The sequence below is a fragment of the Ctenopharyngodon idella genome, chromosome 9 (assembly GCF_019924925.1).
Source record: "Ctenopharyngodon idella isolate HZGC_01 chromosome 9, HZGC01, whole genome shotgun sequence".
In the NCBI taxonomy this organism is placed as follows: Eukaryota; Metazoa; Chordata; class Actinopteri; order Cypriniformes; family Xenocyprididae; genus Ctenopharyngodon; species Ctenopharyngodon idella.
In genome coordinates, this window is record NC_067228.1 from 30648655 (window position 1) to 30674899 (window position 26245).

Below are 26245 nucleotides of genomic sequence, written 5' to 3' on the forward strand. Positions count from 1 at the left end.
CCAATGCAACATGTGAACGTACATTGCCATGACATATCGAATATATCAAATTATCAGACATGACAAAATGTGTTTTTGCATGCTGGTTAGACTACACAAGATTGAATTTGTTAGATACCAAGTCATTATTTTGTATGAATTCAACAATGTGAAAATGTGTTTTAAAACACATTTATAAATTCGTAGACAAAGAAAAAAAAGAAAAAAAGAAGGGGATAATATATTTATTTGTGTATGAATGTGTGATATATTTAAATGTCCACACTGTAAACTGAATATGCATTCAGAATATGCATTCAAAAGTATAAAAGATAAATGTTACATCCTTTGGAAGACATTCAGCTTTTAAAGCCATAAAATAAAGTCTTTGCAATGAGTAAAATCATACAGTCTGCTGTCATTCATATGCACCAGTTAGAGGACAAACGAATGATGAAAAGAAAAACCTATGAGTGAAAAAAGCATGCACAAAAACACAAGCACTGATGAAGCGTTGGTGGCCAAACAAGCTGGAAAAAAAAAAAATCAGATTAAAAATGGTGGAGTGGACATTCAAATTCAGGGTTTAGACAATAAATAAAAAAAAAAAAAACCTTATTCTTTTTGTGCTAAACGCAGCTGCCGTGTGACCGTGAGAGCGTATTAATGCAAAGGGTCCGTCTCTGCAAGCCCGGGCCATGAAAGAAACCTTTCACAATGAGATCACTTCAAAAGAGCTTGTAAACAAAGACAGGCCCATTTCAATCCACCACGGAGAGATAATCAAGCTAAAATAAAACCGCCTTCTCTGATCTGATGCTAAATAATAGCTGGAATATAGGTGGCCATGCTGGCTGCCAGTAAATTTTTATTTCAACATAAAATATTTATGTAATAAAAATAAATTTCAAATAAAATGTAATTTGACAGAGAGGTGCTCTGAAGGTCCTTGAAATAGCGGTATATATCCAGCAACTCCTGTGATGTGCGTTATTGCATTTGTGTGTCTTTGAGTTGCTGTCCCCTCCCATTTCCCTCAAAAGGTCAGCAGTAATTGCTCCTAAACGCATTGAAACCTGCCTTGAATGTAGACTCACAGCACAGCCTGAGCTCCGTAAACCAATTTAAGATCAAAAAATGCCTCACATTCAATAAATACTCACTAAAACCACACAAATTGAAATTAACAATTGTGATTTGTGTTCTATGCATCTTCCCATGACTTATTACTGATTGACAGCACATTTTTTATATATTTATCTATTTTAGTCTATATACAAGAACTTTAAAATAAAAATTTTAAAAAACATTATTTTTAAATAAAATTAATAATTTGAGTTTTCATTTATATTTTATATTTTTAATAATTTTGTTGTGTTTTGTCACCAAATATTAATAATTTTATTTAGTTTTGTCAAGTTAAAGTCTTGTTTGTGGAATATAGCAGTATGTATTATAAATTAGTTAAACGTGCACATCATTATTTTGTTTTTAATCAGTGTGCCCTCATTTTATTTAATCAAAATAACTTCCCCTCTCTTATGCAGTGACACCTCTTCTCTGATGACGTGTTTAATGCGAAGGGCAGGACAATCTGTCACTCACATGAGATCCACCACTAGCACCACAATGACCCAACAATCCAATCGACTGACAAAACCAAGTCCTGCCCTACATTTGTTCTTGTTCAAGAAGCCATTTCTTGGATATGTCACATTAGGGAAGAAAAAAAAAATCACAACTTCCGTTTCATGCCGACTTGAATGAACTAAATTAAATGAATCAACCTAAATAAAAATGAGAAATGTTCCTTTGGCGACTAGGTGAAAAGCATACATATATATATATATATATATATATATATATATATATATATATATATATTATTTCAGTTAACGTTTATTTGAAATGTTTTTGGTTTTAGTTTTAGTTAACTACAATAACCCTGATTCTGCATAAATTTAGTTTTAGTTTTAGTTTTGCGCAGTAGTGAGCACAAAGTGGAGCCACAATATTAAGGTCCCGCCCAAACTCAGAACAACTCATTATGTCGGTGTGAAATAAACAGTTATGGAAACTTAAAGTTAAATCTCCAATCTCCTCCCGAAGATCCATAAAAAAGTCAGTTGGTGCTTCAGTGACTACTTCACTCAGAGAAGATGTCAATCTCAGCTGTCAATCATGACGTCAAAACCCGTGTTTTTATAGTATCAAATAACTAACTAAAAACAAACTTATTTATAGAACGAACACTTGAACTAACACCAGCGTGATTAAAACTGTCTAAAATGACAGAAACCATCTTTGGAAAAAAATATTTTGACATGAAATTTGACTTTAGTTTGTCTCACGCCCTATTACATTAAATGGAGAGAGCGGGGTTTATGACCTATACTGCATCCAGCCACCTGGGGGCGATCAAGATGCTTTGGCTTCACTTTTCAGGTCTCGTGTGGCATGCTTGATGTAATCTAATCATGCAGAATGTGTCTTTGCCCCCACACTTTTTTTTTAAACCCATTCTCTCATAAAAATGTTTTGACATCATATTTAAGGCAGTGACTTCAAAAAAAGACCACATTGTTCAAACAGAGGCCTCTTTCTCTTACAGTTATTTTTCTTTTTGTTTACAGTTAAATTCACTTTGTCAAATTCAACTCTTTATGGGAGAAAAGCATTTTGATTATTATTTTTAAGAAACAAATATTGTGGTTGACACAAAGCACATGAATATGGATTGTAAATGCCTAAAACATTTTGAATGTAACAGTATTGTTTTAAAACACACTGTGAAAGAGAAATATCATGGGTTATTAATATTTTATATAAGCTGAAGTTGAGTGATGCTTGATATTCAAGTATAGAAATTATGTAACAGGATTGAAAAAGTGTAATGCTCTAGCATTTTGTTTAGGGTTAATAATAGTAAATAATGTGGCTTTCTCTTTAACACTTTTTTTTTTTTTTTTAGCTGTTTTCTCAGTTTACTTTAAAATGACCTAAAGCAACACAAAATGTTTCATTTTTTTTTTTACTTGTAATTCATTCTAATTGTAATTCACACTCTAGGGGTGAAACGGTTCTCAGTAAAAAAATCGAACCGTACCGTTCTGCACACTCGGTTCGGCACGCACCGTGGTTCATCTCATATCTGACGACGCATACGCATCTATAATATGGTTTGTAGAAAATAAATAAAACAGACAGACAGAGTTAGGTTAATGTATGTTTCTGTCGATGTATACGCATTCTGGCTTCCCCTAAACTTTTAGTGCGAGTGCCGCATGCTCTATATGACCAGTCATTTACGCCATCATCACCCTGGTGTTGATAGCGCGTGAGCGCAGGTGAGACCTGAACAGCACACGTTGCTATCTGTGTTCAAACTAAACTCATTTAAGACTTGCTAATTTAACCATTCGAGTGCAAGTTGTGAAAGAGAACTTACACACGTTCTGTGAGAAGATCTGTGCACTCATCTGAAGCGCGTGTACAGCGCGCAAATATTGAGGTCTCTTTCAAGTCTTGTGCTTAAACGGACAAATTCACACAAAATTATGTCAACATACCCGTCTTGACGAGTATCCTAGCAAGCATAGTAGATTATGTCTTAAACGAACTAATACACTCGAAAAAGAATGCATATGTTCAGTATCAGTGTACTGATCTGTGTGTTATGTCTTAAAGAAACAGCAGCCCTTGCATTCCTGCTGTCTGAATGTGTTTTTAATGTTAATCAAACAACAAAAGACAAGGAAATCACTAATTTCTTATAACTGAATAGTAACTTAATAATTAATAATGATTGATCTTTATTTATACAGTGAAGATTACGCAATGTTTTACATTTGATTAGCTACTTTATTCTATTTCTGTACCTGAAACTGGATACATGAAAAACCTGAAAAAATGTATTTGTATCTTTTCTTTACTGTATTTGTTTGTGTTGTTTGATTATTTGTTCTTATATTTTCTTTATTTTTATTTGACAGTAGTAATTTTTTACCTGAACATAGCACATACCGAACCGTACCGAAACCGTGAGCCTAAAACCGCGATACAAACCGAACTGTGAGTAATCTGAACCGTTGCACCCCTATCACACTCAATTTTATTACATCAAATAAAATTAAATTTGTGAAGTTTTAACTTAATCCATTTGTGTTGGGATTACATGAATCATTTTTGTTGCATTGACTGAATTTGAGCAGTGGATTTCTAGTTCCCAGAATGCTTTGCAAAGGACTAGATGAGAAGTGTTGAAATTATATGCCATTTAATGTGTTCTTAGTAAAGGAAAAAACCTTTTAATGTGTAATATTCAGTTATTTTTGACATTTAAAAGAGTTTCTGTTATGTTGATTTTTTGTGGTTACCATTGTGCTGAAGAGTAGAGCTTATGGTTAGGCTGTGGGTGGCGATAAACACTGGTTGGATCAACAAGAGTGAATTATGTTCAGGGAACATTCACAGAATACATCAAATGAAAATTGTGTGATATCACTGAATTAAGATTAAATTTTGGTTACACTTTATTTCGATGGTCCACTTTAGACATTCTTCTAGCTACAAGTAACTTAACAACTACATGTCAACTAACTCTCATTAGAGTATTAGTAGACATTAGTAGGAGGTAGGGTAAGGGGTTTGGGTTAGTAGAATAAGTTGCCATGTAGTTGCAAATACTTATAGTTAGTAGAATGTCTGGTAACACTTTAGAATATTGTTCTGTCATTAATGAATAACTACACAGGAACAAATGAGTAACACAATATAAAATTTCTTGTAACTGCTATTAACTAACAAAAAAACTTTGATTAACAAATTAGTAATAAATAAGTAGTTGAATTAAGTACTTTTTTTTTTCTCCCAGAGGACTACTAAGAACTACTATATGCAGGTTCATGATTATTTTGTGAATAATGCACAATGTATAATTAATTCTAAAGTATAGTTCATGGTAACCTATAGAAATGACCAAATCCTTCAGAATGATTTGCTAATATTGGATCAGTATTCTAAAGTGAAAAGCATGATAACTCCCTAGTATTGACTGAAGTCATTATTAGGCAGATATCATGATATTCACTTTAAAATACTGATCCAAATAATTAGTAATTCCTTCTGATGGATTTGGTAATACCTGAGTCATTACTATTGGGTTACCATGATCTTCACTTTAATATTAAAAATACATTATGCATTATTCACATTAATAATGAACCTGTATATACAGTGCTGCCTGAAAGTTTGTGAACCCCTTGCAGAATCTGTGAAAAATTTTAACAAAATAAGAGGTATCATACAAAATGCATGTACTTTTTTTATTTAGTACTGTCCTGAGTAAGATATTTTACATAAACGATGTTTACATAAAGTCCACAAGACAAAAAAATTAGCTGAATTTATAAATATGACCCCATTCAAAAGTTTATGAACCCTTGATTCCTAATACTGTGTGTGGTTATACCTGGATGATCTACGACTGTTTTTTTTTGTTTTTTTTTGTGATGGTTGTTCATGAGTCCCTTGTTTGTCCTGAGCAGTTACACTGCCCAGTGTTCTTCAGAAAAATCCTCCAGGTCCTGAAAATGTTTCAGTATTCCAGCATCTTTTGCGAATTTGAACCATTTCCAGCAGTGACTGCATGATTTTGAGATCCAACTTTTCACACTGAGGACAACTGAGGGACTCAAACACACACACACACACACACACACACACACACACACACACACACACACACACACACACACACACACACACACACACACACACACAGACACACACACACACAGACACACACACACACACTGTATTAAGAATCAAGGGTTCACAAACTATTGAGCAGGTCGTTTTTATAAAAAATTTTGTCTTGTGGACCATATGTAAACATTTTTTAATGTAAACTATCTTACTCAGGATTACTATATAAAAAATAACATGTATATTGTATGATCTCTCTTATTTTGTTAAAATGATTCACATTTTCACAGATTCTGCAAGGGGTTCAAAAATTTTCAAGCAGCACTGTATAGTAGTTTTTAGTAGTCCTCTGGGAGGTATGAAAAAAATAGTAGTTATTGATTAGCTAATAGTGAACCTCATCCAACTGAGTGCTATTAGTTAATCAGAGGTTCTTGTTAGTTAATAGCAGTTACTATAATATTAATATTGCATTACTGATTTGTTCCAGTCACTGTGTAGTTATTCATTAATGATGAAATAATAAACTGAATGTCTATTTCAAAGTGGACCATAGAAATAAAGTATTACCTAAATGTTTTACTGTAAATTTAAATTCTAACCGTAATACCTAAAATGTTGTTTGCATTTATTTTCAGTAAATTTCTGGCAACCACGTCTGCTTGTCTAGCTGCTAGGTGATTGGTTACTGAAATACTGTAACTAACTACTGATGTAGGAATCACTCTTTAAACCCATGTTTGCCGACTATAAATTTGAATATTGACTGGGACACATCCCCCATCGTGGTCTCCAAATGTCTGGTGAAAAAAAAGTTCAGCAGTAACCTTTTCAAATGAAATGATACAGTACCATATCTTGAGAATGTCCAATGCATAGTCAATTAATGGCACCATTACATGTCCAAAGCTCAAAAACACCAGAGAGACCAAATAAAATAACAGTCAAACTAAACCCAGAATCATGTGCAAAACAGATTTGCCTGATATTTCTTACAACTATGTCGTTACACCACGACAGATCTAATAACTATGGGTTGCCAACCTAAATTCTCATCACCTCAGAGGAACTTTTCAACGGGTTGATTTTGGATTGAGTTGCTGACTCATTCAGTACTGACCTGCCATCAACAGGAAGTTCTGGTAATTACAGAAAGTAATCAGTTGGACTGTAGTAGAGCTTCTTAAAGACCTCCTGTCGGGTGAAGTTGCGGAGGGTCCAGGCCTGAAGGGGGCTATCATCACAGTATTCCACTGTTGGGCCGTACGTTCCATCCTCCAGCCGACTGATGGTTAGACACGACTGGGTGATGATGTGGAGGAAGGTGTGTTTCTGATGGTTCCCATGAAACATGACAATAAACCAGGTATGGGTACTGATGAAAATTAGGTCAAAACATGGCCCAGTCTCTTACAATTTAAATTACTACATATAAAGATGTACTTAATTGCAGGTAATTGCATTTAATGTTAATGTAAACTATAATACAGTGTTATTTAATTGCAATTAACATGCAATGAATTATCCGAAAGAGAAATAAAAAGAGACTGAGACCACAAATGAAAAAAACAAAAAACAAAAAAACAAATGAATTGAAAATGTGAATGAATTTCAGAATGTATTTGCTTTAATGACAGCAGTACTTGAACTGGCATGGACAAAACCTGATGATCCAGGTTATTCATGACTTCAGAATGTTTCAAAAAGCAAAATCTGACCTATTGTAGAAAGTTCACACAATTAATGGCACTAATTTGCTTATTTGATTATGGTCTATAAATAGTGCTGCTCATACAGTAAATTAGTTCATATATAAAGATTTAGATAATGCTTTGTTAACCGTAAGTTCTCACTTTAGATTAGGTCACAGAATACGTCATTAATTAAGTGCTTTAAACCAACCTTTATTTGACATTAATTGCATTAGTATTAAGTGTTCCTTGAAATTAAGCCTATCCCCAAAGCTAAACATAACCACTTCGAATATTGTAGGGAACACATATTCACTATTAACTACGACTTTTCCCTCAATAAACTCTTAATTTACTGCTTATTAATAGTTAGTAAGGTAGTTGTTAAATTTAGGTATTGGGTAGGATTAAGAATGTAGAATAAGGTTGTCGTGAATATGGCTCCCACGGCTCATCCTCCGGACCGCCGGAGGGAGCCATCACCGGAATACTGACTCCCTGCCATTCGGACTCCATTTCCCATAGGCCCTCATTCCTGGGACTGATTGCACTTTCACCTGCACCACATCACGCACACACTATTTAAGACACGCACACACACCACATCTTTGCGAAGTCTTGATTTGCTACGGTAGTCATTTCTGAGCGTTATTCTGTGGATTGCCATCTTGTTATTACCCGGACTGTTTATTATCTGTGAACCTCTGCCGCCTGCCCTGAACTTTGCCTGTACTCTGGACTGTGATTGTTTGCCGCCTGTCTTGATCTCTGCCTGTGACCCGTCTCTGATTCCTGCTGCCAGCCTCGACCCTTGCCTGTCCCTGACTACGGTATTGCTCTGCCCTTGTTTGTACTGCTGCTGTGTTTAATAAAGCTGCTAATGGATCCACACACTGTGGACCCATCATTACAGAAGACTTCGCCATCCAGCGATCCAGCAGCTTGGTCACAAATTTCCACCGAGTTATCCGCTCTGGCCAATCAGTTAGCGATGCATCACCATCAACTGAGCCGCTTGACGTCGCTAACAGAAGAATTGGTAAAGACGCTACAAGGCCTACGACTTACTTCCGCCGAGGTCGTCACGCCGCCGCTCGCTGCGCCTGCCACGCCAGCCTTTCCCGCCTCTCCAGTGGTGAACCCCCGCCTAGCTCTGTCAGAGAAGTTCGATGGCACCCCAACGAAGTGTAAGGGTTTCCTTCTCCAGTGTTCACTATACGTTAATCAACAACCCTCGCTGTATCCCACAGAAACCAGTCGCATATCCTTCGTGTGCTCTCTGCTTACCGGCAAAGCGCTGGACTGGGCCACTGCTGTCTGGAGAGATGATAGCTCAGTATTCCCCACATTCGCAGAGTTCCTACAACGATTCAGAGAGGTGTTTGAACATCCCGCGGGGGGCCAAAGTCCGGGCGATCAGCTGCTCTCTCTCACTCAGGGCAAATCAACGGCGGCTGAGTATGCTTTGCAGTTTCGCGGCTCAAACCAACTGGGTGGAGGACACATTGAAATTACTGTTTCGTCGAGGCCTGACCATGGAGTTGCAAGCGGAGCTCGCCTGCCGGGATGAAGGTAGCTCATTGAACTCATTTATCGAACTTTCCATTCACATTGACAATCTCATCCGCTCACGACGCCCCACGCGCGCCGTCAGTTCTACCAGTTCAAACCCTGAACCCATGCAGCTGGGCTATTCTCCGCTTCAACCAGAGGAGCGAGAGTGGAGACGTCAAATGCACCTTTGTTTGTACTGTGGTCAGGCCGGTCACTTCAAGGTTAACTGCCCAGTTCGACCCACGTCAACCAGATCCAAAGCGGTGAGTTTCTCCATCCTATCTGATTACTCACCCACCTGCCTCAAGATTCCCGTTCAAGTCAGTGTTAACGAACAAATTGTTTCCTCACAAGCCCTTCTGGACTCTGGTGCGGCTGGGAATTTCATGTCTGACACTTTCATTAAAGAACACAATATACCCTTAACAGACTGCCATTCTCCGTTAACAGTGGAGCCGCTAGATGGAAAACCGATCGGAGGAGGAAGGGTGGCATACATCACCGAGGAACTCGGACTGCAGATCGGAATTCTTCACCACGAACGCATACAGTTTTACGTCATTCATTCACCCAACAACCCCATTATCCTTGGTCTGCCGTGGTTCCGAACCCATAACCCACATATTTCATGGAAGGAGGGACAGATACTGCAGTGGGACGCCTTCTGCCATAAGAACTGCTTACAGCCAGTCATTCCCCTGCCAATCCAAACGGCCCAGCTGAACGAAACCAACCCCGAAAAGCTTAACATCCCGGCCGAATACGCCGAATTGGCTGTGGCATTCAGCAAACAGAAGTCGACTGAATTACCACCTCATCGCCCTGGGGACTGCGCCATCGAACTGCTACCAGGTACCACACCTCCCAAGGGCAGAATCTTCCCTTTGTCACAGCCCGAATCCGCCGCTATGAAGGCGTACATTGAGGAGGAGTTAGCCATAGGGTTCATTCGACCATCCACGTCACTCGCCTCGTCAGGCTTCTTCTTCGTGAAGAAGAAAGACGGAGGACTACGACCCTGCATAGATTACCGAGGTTTGAATGACATCACCGTCAAATTCCGTTATCCCCTGCCTCTGGTGCCCGCTGCTCTCGAACAATTACGACAGGCTGAGTATTTCACCAAGCTGGACCTCCGCTGTGAATATAACCTCATTCGTATAAGGGAGGGAGACGAATGGAAGACTGCTTCCTCCACGACCACCGGCCACTACGAGACCCTCGTCATGCCGTTCGGGCTCTCCAATAGTCCGTCAGTGTTCCAGTCTTACATCAACGACGTGTTCAGGGACATGCTGAACCGCTGGGTCATTGTATACATTGATGACATCCTCATATACTCCCGGTCACTGGAGGAGCACATCCAGCACGTCCGAGCCGTCCTACAAAGACTTATCCAGCACCAATTATACGCCAAAGCAGAGAAGTGCGAGTTCCACCAAACTTCCACCTCCTTTCTGGGGTATGTCATCAGCCGAGACGGGGTCGCTATGGATGATAGCAAAGTCAAAGCTGTACTTGACTGGCCCAAACCACCCACACTCAAAGAACTACAGAGGTTTCTGGGCTTTGCAAATTTCTACAGGCGGTTCATACGCAATTTCAGCAGTGTTGCAGCTCCGCTAACCTCCATGACTAAACGTCAGACATCTCGCTTACACTGGTCCCCAGAGGCTGATGAGGCATTCAACGAGCTAAAAGAACGGTTCACCACGGCACCCATTCTTCGTCACCCAGACCCTGACCGACCCTTCATAGTGGAAGTAGAGCCATTGGAGCCATTCTGTCGCAGCGCCAGGGTACCCCTGAGAAAATGTTTCCCTGTGCCTTCTATTCTAGAAAGTTGTCTGCAGCAGAGCGAAATTATGACGTGGGTGACCGTGAGTTACTGGCGATGAAAGCGGCGCTGGAGGAATGGCGCCATTGGTTGGAGGGAGCCCAACACCCATTCACCGTGCTCACCGACCATAAAAACTTAGAATACCTCCGCTCCCGCCAAGCGCTTGAATCCCCGCCAGGCTCGATGGGCCATGTTCTTCACCCGCTTCCAGTTCAAAGTGACTTATAGACCTGGGTCCAAGAACACTAAAGCCGACGCCGGGTAGAAAGACCGGACACCGAAGAACATATAATTCCCAACACACTCCTCCTAGCTCCAATCCTGTGGGATATAATGTCAGAAATAACACAGGCCAAAGAACAGTCCGCACCACCAACTGCATGTCCGCCGGACCGCACATTTGTACCAGCTCCCCTAAGAGACAAACTTTTGCACCACGTCCACGACCTTCCCAGTTCTGGTCACCCAGGTATCACCGCCACTCACAGCCTCCTCCAGAATCAATTCTGGTGGGATTCCATGCTCCAAGACGTCACTCGGTTTATCCACAACTGCACAGCCTGCCAAACATCCAAGACCCCTCATCAATCCCCAGCTGGCCTGCTTCAGCCACTGCCCATTCCACAACGCCCCTGGTCGCACATCGCCATAGACTTTGTCACCGACCTTCCTGTTTCACAAGGCAACACCACCATCCTCACTGTTATAGATCGCTTCTCAAAAGCCTGCCACCTCATTCCTCTGCCCAAGCTCCCCACTGCTTTCGAGACCGCTGAATTGCTCTGCAACTTCGTCTTCAGGTTTTATGGATTACCTGAGGACATAGTGTCAGATAGAGGTCCTCAATTTACTTCTCGAGTCTGGTCAGCATTCTTCAAGAACCTGAACGTGAACGTCAGTCTCACGTCTGGCTACCACCCCGAATCCAACGGGCAGACAGAGCGGATGAATCAAGAACTTACCCGCTTCCTCCGCACCTACTGCCAAAGAGACCAGATGGAATGGAGTCGATACTTGATGTGGGCGGAATACGCTCAAAATTCCCTCAGGAAACCAGCCACAGGGATTACCCCCTTCCAGTGCGTCCTAGGCTATCAACCTCCTTTGTTCCCGTGGTCAGGTGAACCCTCTGAACTCCCATCAGTCAACGAGTGGATGCGAAGGAGTGAGGAGACGTGGGATCTGGCTCATCACCATCTGCAACGCGCTATCAGGAGACAAGAGGTCCAGGCCAACCGACACCGATGACCGAACCCCCAATACGCTGTGGGGCAATGGGTCTGGCTATCCACCAGGGACTTACGGCTGAGACTTCCATGCAAGAAACTCAGTCCCAGGTTTGTAGGGCCTTTCCAAATTACTAGACAAATTACTCCTGTTTCTTTTCGGTTAAATTTACCTGCTAATTATCGTATCTCTCCCACTTTCCATGTTTCACTGCTGAAACCCTCCGGAGGTCCGAGAGGGGAGCCGGAAGGAGCCGAGGGCCGTCATCCCCCACCACTGATGATTGAGGGCGAGGAGGCCTATCAAGTCCGAGAACTGCGCGATTCAAGGCGCGGGGTCGGAGACTGCAATATCTGGTCGACTGGGAGGGGTACGGACCGGAGGAGCGATCCTGGGTCGACGCGGGTAATATCCTGGACCATGCACTCATGGAAGAATTCCATCGGACGCACCCGGAGAGACCGGCCCCCCGACCACATGGTAGACCCCGGCGTCCGCCTCCTCGCGTCTGGAGCCGCTCGCAGGGTGGGGGCTCTGTCGTGAATATGGCTCCCACGGCTCATCCTCCGGACCGCCGGAGGGAGCCATCACCGGAATATTGACTCCCTGCCATTCGGACTCCATTTCCCATAGGCCCTCATTCCTGGGACTGAATGCACTTTCACCTGCACCACATCACGCACACACTATTTAAGACACACACACACACACCACATCTGCTATCTGTTGACCCATCATTACAAAGGTCATGCAGAAAAAAGCATTAATATGTGCTTAATAAATAATAATAAACAGCCAATATTCTACTAATATGCATGCTAATAAGCAACTAGTTAAAAGACCCTAAAATAAAGTGTTACCCCTAATCTAAAGTGAAAATTATTTACGGTTAATAAGTTGTTAACAAAGCATTTTCTAAATATGCTTAAATAGTTTGCAAATTATTTGTAAATACTTTATCAATGTACACTAGTGTTATCCAACTTTATTTCCAGGTTGAAATTAGGCTTTGAATTCCAGATATTCAATGTGGTCTCAGACCCTAAGGTGTATATATATATATATATATATATATATACACAGTACTGTGCAAAAGTCTTAGGCACGTCAGTATTTTCACCCGCAAAAAGGGTTTTAAGCCAGTTATTTATATCTTTTGCTGTAGTGTATCAATAGGAAATATCAGTTGTAATATCATTTCCAAACATTCATTTTGCCATTCATTGTAATAATGTAACAATGATTTTTGAATGCACAAGGAGTCTGACAACAGCCGGTGCTCCACACGGAGATCTGATCTCTCCATCATCGAATCCGTCTGAGATTACATGAGGAAACAAATGAAACTGAGACAAACTAAATCCAGAAGAACTATGGCCGTGTCTCCAAGATGCTTGAAGAAACCGACGTGCAAAGCTACCTGAAAAACGATGCGCAAGTGTATCTGGATAAAAAAAACTGTTTTAAACACAAAGGGTGGTCACACCAAATATTGATTTGATTTAGTTAATAGAAGTTAATTTAAATAAATAAATTTAAATAAAATCTATTTATGACAGTATTTTTGAAAGCATCCTCACATCCTACAGCATTTTTACACAAATGCCTAAAACTTCTCACAGTACTGTAGCTTTGCAGGTTGGTTTCTTCAGGCGTCTTGTAGACACAGCCACAGTTCTTCTGGATTTAGTTTGTCTCAGTTTCATCTGTTTCTTCATGTAATCACAGACGGATTGGATGATGATGAGATCAGATCTCAGTGTGGAGCACCGGCTGTTGTCAGACTCCTTGTGCGTACAAAAATCTCACTGGATTATTACAATTAATGACAAAATGAATGTTTGGAAATGTGAACTGATGTTACCTACTGACACACTACAAAAAAAGATATAAATAACTGGCTTAAAAAAATACTGATGTGCCTAAGACTTTTGCACAGCAGTGTATATACATATACATATATATATATATATATATATATATATATATTACACATAGACATTCTAAACAAGGGAACAAACTAATAGGAGTCATGGGAAAAGGTCAGATGTTGAAATGTAAATGTAAGGCTGGAAAGTCAGGAAATAAGTCTGGGTGTGTTTGTATTTGCTGGTGTCTCGTAATGACAGAAATAAACTGTAACAGGGCTGACTAGCATGAGCTGAATTAATGGCTATTTACCTTCTAAAATAGCTATTTAATTGGAAACAGTGCCAGAAACTGAGCAAATGACATCTTGGTAAACCAAAATCATCAATTTCCACATGCAGTGTGAAAAACCTGAGTGCTATTTTTAAAACAAATGTCTGTCTCTCTGGTTGCCAAGAATTGAGTAGTCTATATATGAATAAATTGGCAACTGAATCACAATTTAATGGTGGCAAATTCTAGGATGTGAAATGATGTCAGTATCATCTTTCTTTAAGTTTTGATCATTTATATGACTAAACTCCTGCAGCACAAGTCTCTAGGAGGTGGAATAAACACAATGCCCTGCATTAGAGGAAATTTATAGGTGAAAAAGAAACACTGGATTCATGTCTGTGTCCAACATTAAAACCAAAGCCACCGAGGGGATGGAGATCTATTTTTAGATGGCTTCTGATTTCTTGTGCCCCTTTGTGATTCAGCACTAATGTCCCTTACGGCTCAAGTGTGATGTCTTCTTTTTAATCAAATGACTCATTTATTTTGAAATATAAGCACCAGAATCGACCCAGCTGACAAAGAAGTGTAATCTGTTATATTAACAGAAATATCCAGCTGTTGTTCAGCTGTGGTGTATGTGATATGTGTTTCTTGATATCTTGAGAATGCTGTAATGAATCTCAGATATTGATTATGTTATATTCACTGAAAATCAATGCCCGTGGAGGCTTAGATGAGATTGTTATAGGGCTGTATAGTAAACAAATATATTCCTCCATGCCATCACTCTCTACAAATACGTCTGTAAATGAATTTATGCATCTGTGTTTCTATACCATTTACAATGTGACTTAAATACAGTGGGAGTCTAGTTCACAAACATCACTACCAGAATACTAAAACAACACACAGCAAAACACAATTCAGATTATCTTACCTTAAAGTCATACTCCCATTTGCCAACATACTAAGACAGGTACACAAAGAATAGTTCATCAATTTTCAGGGCCAGCAAGTGCACAGCATCTCAAATACACAGTTCTGCTCCAGGATTTGTGATCAATATTTCCAGACAAGGAAAAACTATGGCATACTACAAAAATAAAGAAGCTCACAAGGTGGATAATAATGTGATATGTAGCACCATCTGGTGGTTAAAAGCAGAGCTTTGGCAATAACAATGCTATATCTGGAAAAACAAGCAAATGTTTTCATTCTATAAATGTAAATATTTATATATAATTTTTTCTTTACATAAATATGTGAACATGTGAACGACGACTGTGTCATGTGACCAATTAAGACATTGCAAGCTTGAATATGCAGACGTGAGAATGAGATTTGAGAGCTATAGCAGAAAGGAAGAAAAGTTATACTTGTTTAAAATGACATAAAAGATGACAATTGTCATTTGTATTCCTTTAAGGTCTCAGGTCACTCTGTATGATCTTTGTGGGGCTCAAACCAACAACTTTTTGATAACTAGTCCTGGGATTTTGCCACTGCATCACACCAACTTTAAATTTGCACTACTGCTTGGGAGTGTATGTGATTGAGGGCGAACATGACTTCGTATGCATTAAGTTCATTTTAAGTAAATTTAAAGGTGCAATATGTAAAAATTTTGCAGTAAAATATCCAAAAACCAAAGTGTTATATGTTTTGTTCACTTGAGTACTTACAATATCCCAAATGTTTCCAACTATTTGTAAATCGTGAGAAAATTGCAATTTTAACCAAGGCTCCGGGACATGTGAGGAGTCGCCTGTCAATTGCATCATACCCGCATAACCCTCGGTTTCCGGTTTTATTTTGTAGAAACCATGGAAACATCAAAGACGCTTTAATATTTACAAGTTTTAATAAACAAGGGAACAACTGTTTTGATATATTTATAGACAAAAAACGAATTATTGTTATATAGCTCAACACGTTTAGTCTTGTGTTGTAATGTTCTTGTAATGTTCTTGATTTTTTGCGAGTACCATGCTTTACCGTGCCTCAGAGAAAAACACTGTTTTGTGAAGTAGCTAACATAGCATAATCAGATGCAGCTTTATTTTTATTAACAGTAATACAGAATTTTCTCCAACATACAATACGTTTTAAAATTAATTGCATGCCATTTATCAACACAAGCCATCCAGCATTTAATTTGATATTCTAAAATCGACTGAGCCTACTGGAGTGTGCAACAAGTGTCTCACAGCAGCCGCTGAGCGAACGCACAGAGTAACATTATAACATTTTCAACACACTCGAATGTATCTAATATGATAAACAGAGCTGTGTTACCTCATACTCATGAACGGAAAAGCGGAAGCAGCGCCGGCGACTGTGACATAATAAAAGTTTAGCTGCTCACGGCGTGTGTTGCGCAATCGCTCCAGCGGCCTCGTTCAGCTCCCACAGCACTCGGTCCTGCTCTGCTTCATACTACAAGAACGCTTATAATCACATCCATGAACATGATTTCTTCCCGAGTCCTATCTCGATTATTTCCACCGGCTGTGAGGTGAAGACCACATGTCCCAAGATTCCGCGCTCAAACTTGGCGTCATCAAGCTACGCCTTTGTTTTGAATAGGCCTCTAGCGACCTCTAGCGGACAGAAAATATTACATATTGTACCTTTAAGTAAAGTTAAAGTTAATTATGTTCTCCAATAACTCTTTATGTAGCAATTCCTATACTAAAATAAATGCACTAGTAGTATACTTGTAAGTGTATACTTAAATACTTATTAGTTTAAGAAAGTATAATTTTAAGTGTACTTTAATTCTTTTTTAGTTAACATGTGTCTTTTCTTTTCCACCTGTTTTTGTCTGACCCTGCTGACCCAATGAGCATTTCACTGTCCAATGGGTCATGCCTTAATTTGCATTTTCTAGTACTGCATTAGTAATGCATCCTTCTCATGGGCATTTAATAATTTTTGACTTTTCAGTCTGAGTTAAATCTCTTTTTTGGCTCATTTTATCTGTAAAAGAGCCTGCTTAATAATTATGCACACCTGCATAAGGCATTTGCAGCCTTCATGAACAATTATATATCACTTATAAATTATTAAATACAAAATTAATAGTAGTTATTAAGATTGATGTGGTTTGGAATTGGTAAAATGTGTTTGGTTTACTACTAGGTTCCTACTAGTACTTTAGGTACAGTAAGTGGACTTGCAGTTAACTCCTATGTACAATACCAGTGGATTTATGCCAAAGGTATATACATTACATAAAATGCCTTGGTCCTTTCTCTATTTGACTTGACATTTTGTGTTGAGATTTAAAATGATTTATTTTGGTAATAGCTTATAAGAGATGCCAGCACAAATCATGTTTGTTACAATACTTTCACACCTTGAAAAAATTAAATCAATAAAATCCAAATGTTTATCTGTTTCTGTGGGGGTTAATAGCACTGTGTACAAAAAAGTTCAGTTCCACTCAAGTACTATTTGCTCCAAGTTATTTCATCCCAAAGCTGACTTGTTACTATAAACTTGAATATGTAAGTTTATAACATAGTATGTAAAACATATGCTGGACCTCAAAGAACCTAATATTTGTGAAAATAACAGGTTACTTTATCAAAAGAGTCAGAACACAACTACAATTAAAATATACTCAGAATAAATTAAATGGTTACACTTTATTTTAAGGTGTCAGTATTACAGTGTAATTATACATTTAAGTACTAAGTAATAATATTTAATTACTTGTACTTACTATAGGTTTAGTGTTAGGCTGAGGGTTTGGTTTAGGGTTAATTGCATGTAATTATGCATAATTTCTAGTTATTATTACATGTAACATGTAACAATGACACTGTAAAATAAAGTGTTACCAATTAAACTTTATCTAAGCTTGTCTCGATCAAAAGATTAAGTACATGTATAGGGCAATTATTCTTAGGCAATTTGTTAAGTATATCTCAACATGAAAGGAAGACTGAATGTATACTCTCTTATTTTTCATTTATAAGTAGTATACTTGCTAACAACTTGTTAACAACTTACTAACAACTTTTTATGAGGAAAGCTGTGCATAATTTGATGTCTATGTTCCACTGACTTAGATTCAGTGTGTGCAAAAGTGATGTGGTTGGTGTGTGTGGTATATTCTGTGTAATATGTACCTCTGCATCATATTCAAACATCTGGTTTCCTTTCATGTGGTGGCACTTCAGCATAACAACAGGTCCATTAAGCCGCGATGCATCCAGACACAGGTCATCAGTACGGATCTCTTTGTCAGCAGTATATGAGAACACCTGCAAACAGGTTGATCAACTGGGAATTAATTATGTTAATAATTATGAAATTCCTTACTTTTTATACAACTATTAATCTTTCAATTCAGGAATAAAGATTAAAGTGCAAGTGACATGTGAAGGTGAAGTATGGTAAACCATACTCAGAATTTGTTCTCTGCATTTAACCCATCCGAGTTAGTGCACACACATTAGAAGTAGTAAGTAGTGAACACACCCAGAGCAGTGGGCAGCCATTTTGCTGTGGCACCCGGGGAGCATTTGCCTTGTTCAAGGGCACCTCAGTCATTTCCTGCCAGTATTGAGAATCGAACCCATAACCTTCAGGTTACCAGTCTGACTCTCTAACCATTAGGCCATGACTGCCCCTAATCCTAAATAAAGGATTAGTTCAGCCAAACATCGGGCTTTATAGTTAAAAAAGATGCAAAAGCACTGTAAAAGCACTGTAAAAGTATTATAATTTAAGTTATTCACTAAAATCTTACAAGAGAGAGAGAGAGAGAGAGAGAGAGACATAGCGATGACACCCTTGTGTTGTCGCCATGTCGTGGCGTTATGATCAATCTGCTTGATTAGCTGCATATTCAGAATCTGAGTCAGGCTCAAACTGATACGGTAATACAGATAATATTACTAACCGTTTGTGTTAACAATTGCTTTAGAAGCCTTGGAAACTGAAACTCGTGATTATGGTAAGAGGAGTTACATTTCCGACACACGCTTGAGGTGTTTGGCCAATCACAGCGCACTGGGTCAGCTGGCCAATCAGAGCACTCTGGGCTTTTCAGAAGGAGGGGCTTTGTAGAAACCAGAACTCAATCAGGTTTTCAGAGGTTTTCAGACAGACTTGAATAATGTACAGTATGTGAGAAAATAATGTGTTGAACATTAAAACATTTTCACTATTCTAGTACACCCAATAAACAAAATAACCTTTTAAAATATATGGTCTCCTTAAATGTCAGTCTGTTTGTCTAACAAAGCTATTCTATTACTTCAGAAGATTAACTTTAATCATACTTTCATTGTGCATTCTTTGACCGCCTCAGCCCATATGCGTTGTAATTGCGTGAAAAAGAGCTACCAGCAAATTATTCAAAATGTATCCTTATTGTAAGAAATACCAGCAAATTATTCAAAATGTATCCTTATTGTAAGAAATACCAGCAAATTATTCAAAATGTATCCTTATAGTAAGAGCTACCAGCAAATTAGTCAAAATGTATCCTTATTGTTTTCAACAGAAAAAAGAAGAAAGCCATTATGTACAGGTTTGGAATGATATTGGTTAATGTTGGCAAAATTTCAGCTTTTGAGTGAACTTTTTCTTTTTGTAGATTTTTAATTTATTATAGGTTATATTTATATGCACAATAAGCTTTTGAGATTAGAGTTCTCTTACCTGGTTGCCGCCCATTCCATGACAGTTGAAGAAGCCAACCTTTTCATTCTCTTTACGGCCCATGTTATCCACACACTGATTTGTCTCAACATTTCTGATCTATGAACAAGAGGACAATGTCTGAAGATTTCATACAATTCTTTTAATTAAATTTTATTTATTTATATATTTATTTTTATATAGATCTCAGCATAACTACATAAAACTGCACATTTAGATGTGTGCAGAATGCCAAACTGAAAACATTTTATTAAAAACTCTGATTCTTTTAATTACCATTTTGAACAAGAAAACAATGAAAGTCTCTTACCTCCCCGAGTGAGTAATATCTCCGTGGAATCTGAGAGTCGGGGTAGATGTTCTCCAGGTACCATGAGAAGGGTTTACACTTCAGAGTTTCCCTCAAAGCTTTCCGAGAAGAAACATCCCCATAATCCACTCGAACCACACCTGAAGAAACACACGCAATTAAAATCCATTAAATTCTTCATATTTTGGCCACTTGAGGTAAAAGTGTCGGTAACACTTTAGTATAGGGAACATGTATTCACTATTAACTACGACTTTTCTCTCAATAAACTCCTAATTTACTGCTTATTAATAGTTAGTAAGTTAGTTGTTAAGTTTAGGTATTGGGTAGGATTAAGAATGTAGAATAAGGTCATGCAGAATAAGGCATTAATATGTTCTTATTAATTACTAATAAGCAGCTAATATTCTAGTGATATGCATGCTAATAAGCAACTAGTTAAAATACCCTAAAATAAAGTGTTACCAAAGTGTCTAACCCAGTTACAAATATGACACAGGTTTAAAAAAAAAAAATATATATATATATATATGATAATAAGGAAGACATATATACAGATATACAGTTGCAAGAAAAAGTATGTGAACCACTTGCAGAATCTGTGAAAATGTTAATAATTTTAACAAAATAAGGGAGATAATACAAAATGCATGCTATTTTTTATTTAGTACTGTCCTGAGTAAGATATTTTACATAAAAGATGTTTACGTATAATCCACAAGACAAAAAAAATAGCTGAATTTATTAAAATAACCCCATTCATAAGTATGTGAACCATTGATTCTTAATACTGTGTGTGGTTACCTGGATGATCTACGACTGTTTTTTTTTTTTTGTGATGGTTGTTCATGAGTCTCTTGTTTGTTCTGAGCAGTTAAACTGAGCTCTGTTCTTCAGAAAAATCCTCCAGGTCCTACAGATTCTTCAGTTTTCCAGCATTTTTTGCATATTTGAACCCTTTACAGCAGTGACTGAATGATTTTGAGATCCATCTTTTCATACTGAGGACAACTGAGGGACTCAAACACAACTATTAAAAAAGGTTCAAACATTCACTGATGCTCCAGAAAAAAACATGATGCATTAATAGATGGGGGGTGAAAACATTTGGAATTTGAAGATCAAGGTAAATTGTATTTAATTTGTCTTCCGGGAAACATGCAAGTATTTTCTGGTGCTTCCGAAGGGCAGTACTAAATGAAGAAAAAAAAAAATGATATTCAAGCGAAATAAGAAAAATTTGGACCTCTTCATCCTGTACAAAAGTTTTCACCCCCTGACTCTTAATGCATCGTGTTTCCTAAGAATCAATGGTTCACAAACTTTTGAACTGGGTCATTTTAATAAATTCAGCTATTTTTTTGTCTTATGGATTATATGTAAACATCTTTTATGTAAAATATCTTACTCAGGACAGCACTAAATAAAAAATAACATGCATTTTGTATGATCCACTCATACTGTTATTTTGTTAAAATTTTGCACATTTTCACAGATTCTGCAAGTGGTTCACATACTTTTTCTTGCAACTGTATAAGACATATATACAGTCTATAGAAGCATCTGGAAAAACTTCAACTCCATATCCAAAAACTCCATATCCAACCTGGAGCGAACATGTTTATGTTTATTCAAGTCATATTTCAACAATCTAGGGCTGTAAAAATTAACCAGCACCATTTACGAACACATATGATCAACAATAATCATATTTATAAAAATAACAGCATTAATACAGCATTGAGTCTGATCAGGAATGTGATGAGAAAACAAAAAAAAAAAAAAAAAAACAAGAACAGAAGAGATGATTCAAAGACAACAGAAAAGTGAACTATGCCCCTTTTTCTCCAACTTAAGTGTGTGAAGCAATGTTTAATTTGCTGATGATGCAATAAAATGATTAAAAAAAAAAAACTGATAACAATATTGTGAATAGCCCAAAATGTTATAAATGTTCTATTATATTTGTATTTTCAAAATTGAATTTGTAAAACTAATTTGATTTTTTTTTTTTTTACTTTTTTTTTTACTTTTTTTGCTGACAAAATCATTAACAACTATCATAAAGAAGATGCATGTGAGTTTGTTTGCATGATTTGCATGTTTTTCTTTTTCTTTTCCTTTTCTTTCCTTTCCCTTTCTTTTTTATACAAATTCTCAAACACATTTAACAGTGATGAGCTATTTCACCACTAAAGGCATTTGGGAATCAGTCTTTCTGAATATGGTTCTGAATAGAATGTTTAGATATGAAAACAAGATACTGTATAATAAATACTAAGAATTTTTTTTTTTTTTTTTTTTTTTTTTTTTTTGCGTTTATTAATTTATTGCAGTGATGTGAACAACTGGTGCTGAAATAAGAACGGTTTCATGAACTGTAAAACAGATTCCCACACTAACATAATATTCCTAAAATAAAATGCATTGGCACAATTTAAAAATCTCAGATGTCTCGATTTGAAACATCAGACACTAGAGGGAGCATCAGCATCACTTTTTGAAATTTCAGTGTGAGCAGATAATGTTTCATATAAATTAAGCATTTACTGGAGTAAATGCTTAATTTATATGAAACATTATCTGCTCACACTGAAATTTCATCCATCCATTCACCAAACTGCTTATCTTCTAGATGAGTGGTCTCTTATATGTGTGGCTTTGCAGAGGGGGTACAATACATCTGCACGACACACAGAGCTACAGAGCTGCTGACATCCCAAATGCCTCAGCGATCAGAGTACATACTGACAGCTGAAGCATCAGGCATTTGTGTCTTTCTGCTGAGTGTTGACTTTCTGCATTTCTTCCACCATCTAACGTTTTCTCTCTTTATGTCTGCTTTGATATTTTCTGCTGCGTTTTGTGACCTCTCTGTCTCTCTCTCTCTCTGTCTGTGGTGCAGATGATAAATGATCTTGTGTGTTTCAGTAGACGCCATGGGGCAGAGCTGCTCTCAGATGTGATCACTGGGTCTAAGTTATGTGCTCTTGTGTCCCCTGTTATGTCTCTCCCCTCTGAGCTCAGGCACCAATTAAAATAACTTACTCTCATTCTTCTAAACCCATACAACTTTCTTTCTTTTAAGAAAAACAAATGTACACTCTGTTCTTTTCCATAGAATGAAAAAAGACAGTGACAGGTGTTCAAAAGGACAAAAAAAAAAAACACAATATAAATGTATTATAAATGTAGTCCATGTGACTTGGTGTTAGGTCGAAATTTAACAAACCAAAATTCATGCCATTATTTATAGAAAATCTTTGTTGTAGCTCTCAAATCTCATTAACATTTCCACATATTCAAACGTGTCACATCACGTGTTCTGAAACACAAATAAACCTTAACTTGTGACCTTGCATGAATGAGATTTGAGATTTATAGCAGAGTAGAAGATATTCAGTGAATAATGTCTAAAATTTCACTCTGTTCCCCACTCAAAGCTGTTGTATGGATTCATAAAATGTAATAATATAGCAATATAGTCACAATGAATCATATGGACTACATTTATTATATGGACTAGTTTTATTGTTCTGTTTTGTCCTTTTTGGAGACTGACTGTGTGATTAACCATTTTCATTGTATGAAAAAGAGTACTGTGAACCTCCAGTCTTCATCAGTCCACTTGTTTCTGAGACCCAAGCAGGCTTTGATGAGTGCCTCAGACACGGGTCGGTCTGATATTAGTAGCCTGGGGTATCGAAATTTTAAATAAATGTGCTTTTACCAAATGGAGCCTGGTAAGACCTGAATACTCTTAAAACATATCAACTTTCCATTATTTTTGGTGTTTTACAATATTTCATTATTTAAAACAAAACATATAAAAAATTCTATAACATTATTATTATTATCATCCCCCTTCTTCTTTGTCAAGCCGTGCTTCTATGCAAATCACCGAATCACACTGGTGCGTGAACCAGCAGCATGTGGTCCCTATAAATTGTGCTCTGCAATATACCCGAGCCTTTCAAGAGAATGGGATGTGCAGGGATGTGCTATTTAATATTAACATAAATATAAATTTCCCTGTCATTTGAGGTGCAACATAAAGCTTATGAGTGGTTTATCTACTTTGAACTGCCCACTCAAGCAGAAAAATTATGTAGCCTACTGTTGCCAGATATCAATTACAGAAAACCATCTAAATTATTTATTATCCAACTAATCAATTAAATAAAATTAACAAAAATTTAGCCGTAAATGCATATTTTTGTGTTTTCCTCAAACAAAACTATTTGTAAAAAAAACTACAAAAAAAACAAAACATTCTCCCCCATTTTTGACACACACAAAGTATAGGTTACATTATCTGGCAACATGGGTTAAAAAATAACTAACAAACATTACAAAGAAGAATCAGAGAATGAATTTCATCTACAAATAAGATAGGAATATGGGCATACTTTTGCATCTTATTTGTCTATAATTTCTGTCTGTCACACCTAGTTGATGAAGTCCCCACTCGTGACTTAATGGGGGCAGGCTGTTCAGACTTTTTGCTGCTCTTTACATTCAGGTACAGTTGAGTTCAGGGGAAAAAAAAATAAATAAATGCCATTGGGTCGGACTCTGGTCTATTTTTATTAGGCCAGTCTCAAAGTGGGTTTTGAGAAATTAAATGCAAAGTAAGTTGCTTTGGATAAAAGCGTCTGCCAAATGTAAATGTAAGTGATTCGAGTCAGGTACAGATCATAGAACAAGACATCTAGTGTGAATATTGCGCTAACTATGTATTCCATGCACTGAATACAGAAAGTCATAAGCATTTTAAATAGCATTATTGAATAGCACTGTAAGTACATGATGACCGAACCTTCTTTTCTAGGTGAACTATTCGTTTAAATGTGTAAAGATCTGACACTTCCTTCTGTTAAGCCCCAAATCTTCCAAATAATTTCAGTATCTCTATCCTAAGAACAGCCAATGCCCTAGACTCTAGACATACTAGACCACACTATTTATTCATCACACACACACACATACACGCTCCAGTCGGCACACCACAACACAGCACCACTGGGACGCCTTTCCAGGAACAATCTCCCTCCTGTGCTCCACATTACCACAGAGTTCCTCCTGAATCTTTCCCTCTCAAGTGAACTGACAGAGGTTTCAGTAAAGGCTAATCTCATTATTGTCCTTGTACAGGATACTGAGGCTTTCTAACCTCACTATAGCACTAAATTTCCCAGGTCTCCCTGGGGACAAGATGCAGATAAGAAAAGCAGAACGTTCATGAATACGTGAGCAGCAGAGCAAAACTCAAGACACTTAGCACAATGCCAGGCATGAATAAAATATGGAAAATCTCTCATCAGAGTGAAATATGTGTCCAGCTGATCTGCTCTGGCAGAACCGCTTGCAGACTGTCATGAAAAAAGTCCATATCAGCAAATATGAGCAAGACAGATGGATGTAAAATGTTTTAGAGGGATGTGGCACAGTTAAAGTTGAAAGGGGATCAAATATTTATAAGAGGCACTGTAGAAATATTTTGTAAAAAAAGAAAAAAAAAACTTTCACAGGTAAGTTTGTGAAGCAAAATTTGTGAATGGTAGCGCAATTTGATGTGTTGACTAACATGCACATGTCAGGAACTTGGTTATAACTGTGGATTGTAATTACAAATATATTTAAATACTGACAGAAGTTTCAACAGAAACTGCATATTACAAAGTGTATAAATGCCTGTCAGTACATCCTGCAGTACACTTTAACCATATTTCAAGTAATTATGTAATTACATATAAAGATGTACTTAAGTCCTACTTAAGTGGGTAAAACGGGCACTTTTAAGTTAAACTAATCGCATTTAATATAAATTTAAACTATAAAGCATTTTCAGTTAATTATAAACAACATGCAATTAAGGGTCTGAAATTATTGAATTACATTCAGTTATATAATGTATTATTTCTGTAATAAGTACTCTTTTTAAAAGTATGTTGAAGTGTACTTCTTTTTCACAAGGGTCTTTAAGAAGCAAACTTGTGCTGGTGAGCGAGAGAAAGAAAAAGGTAGAAAGAAAATGAAAGAGGAAGATAAGAGGAAGTGTGGTGAAGGAACTGCATTTGAAGAAATTTAATCCGCTTCCCTACTGTCTGTAAG

The 26245-nt window shown here is 37.5% G+C and overlaps 1 protein-coding gene across 3 annotated transcripts in view; it reads right to left on the reverse strand.

Moving 5' to 3' along the window:
• Positions 1-26245, reverse strand: part of galnt13 (UDP-N-acetyl-alpha-D-galactosamine:polypeptide N-acetylgalactosaminyltransferase 13) — a 78206-nt gene that overhangs the window by 14216 nt on the left and 37745 nt on the right. Inside the window, exons 9-13 of one of the 3 annotated variants that reach the window (XM_051905970.1) lie at positions 20132-20271; positions 19822-19920; positions 18282-18416; positions 15083-15112; positions 6806-7017 (exon numbers count right to left, since the gene is read on the reverse strand). In XM_051905970.1, the coding sequence (XP_051761930.1) occupies positions 6832-7017; positions 15083-15112; positions 18282-18416; positions 19822-19920; positions 20132-20271 (590 nt within the window). In that variant the 3' untranslated portion in view covers positions 6806-6831. The remainder of the gene's footprint in view (positions 1-6805; positions 7018-15082; positions 15113-18281; positions 18417-19821; positions 19921-20131; positions 20272-26245) is intronic. The other 2 variants (XM_051905971.1, XM_051905972.1) reach the window with 2 other exon arrangements.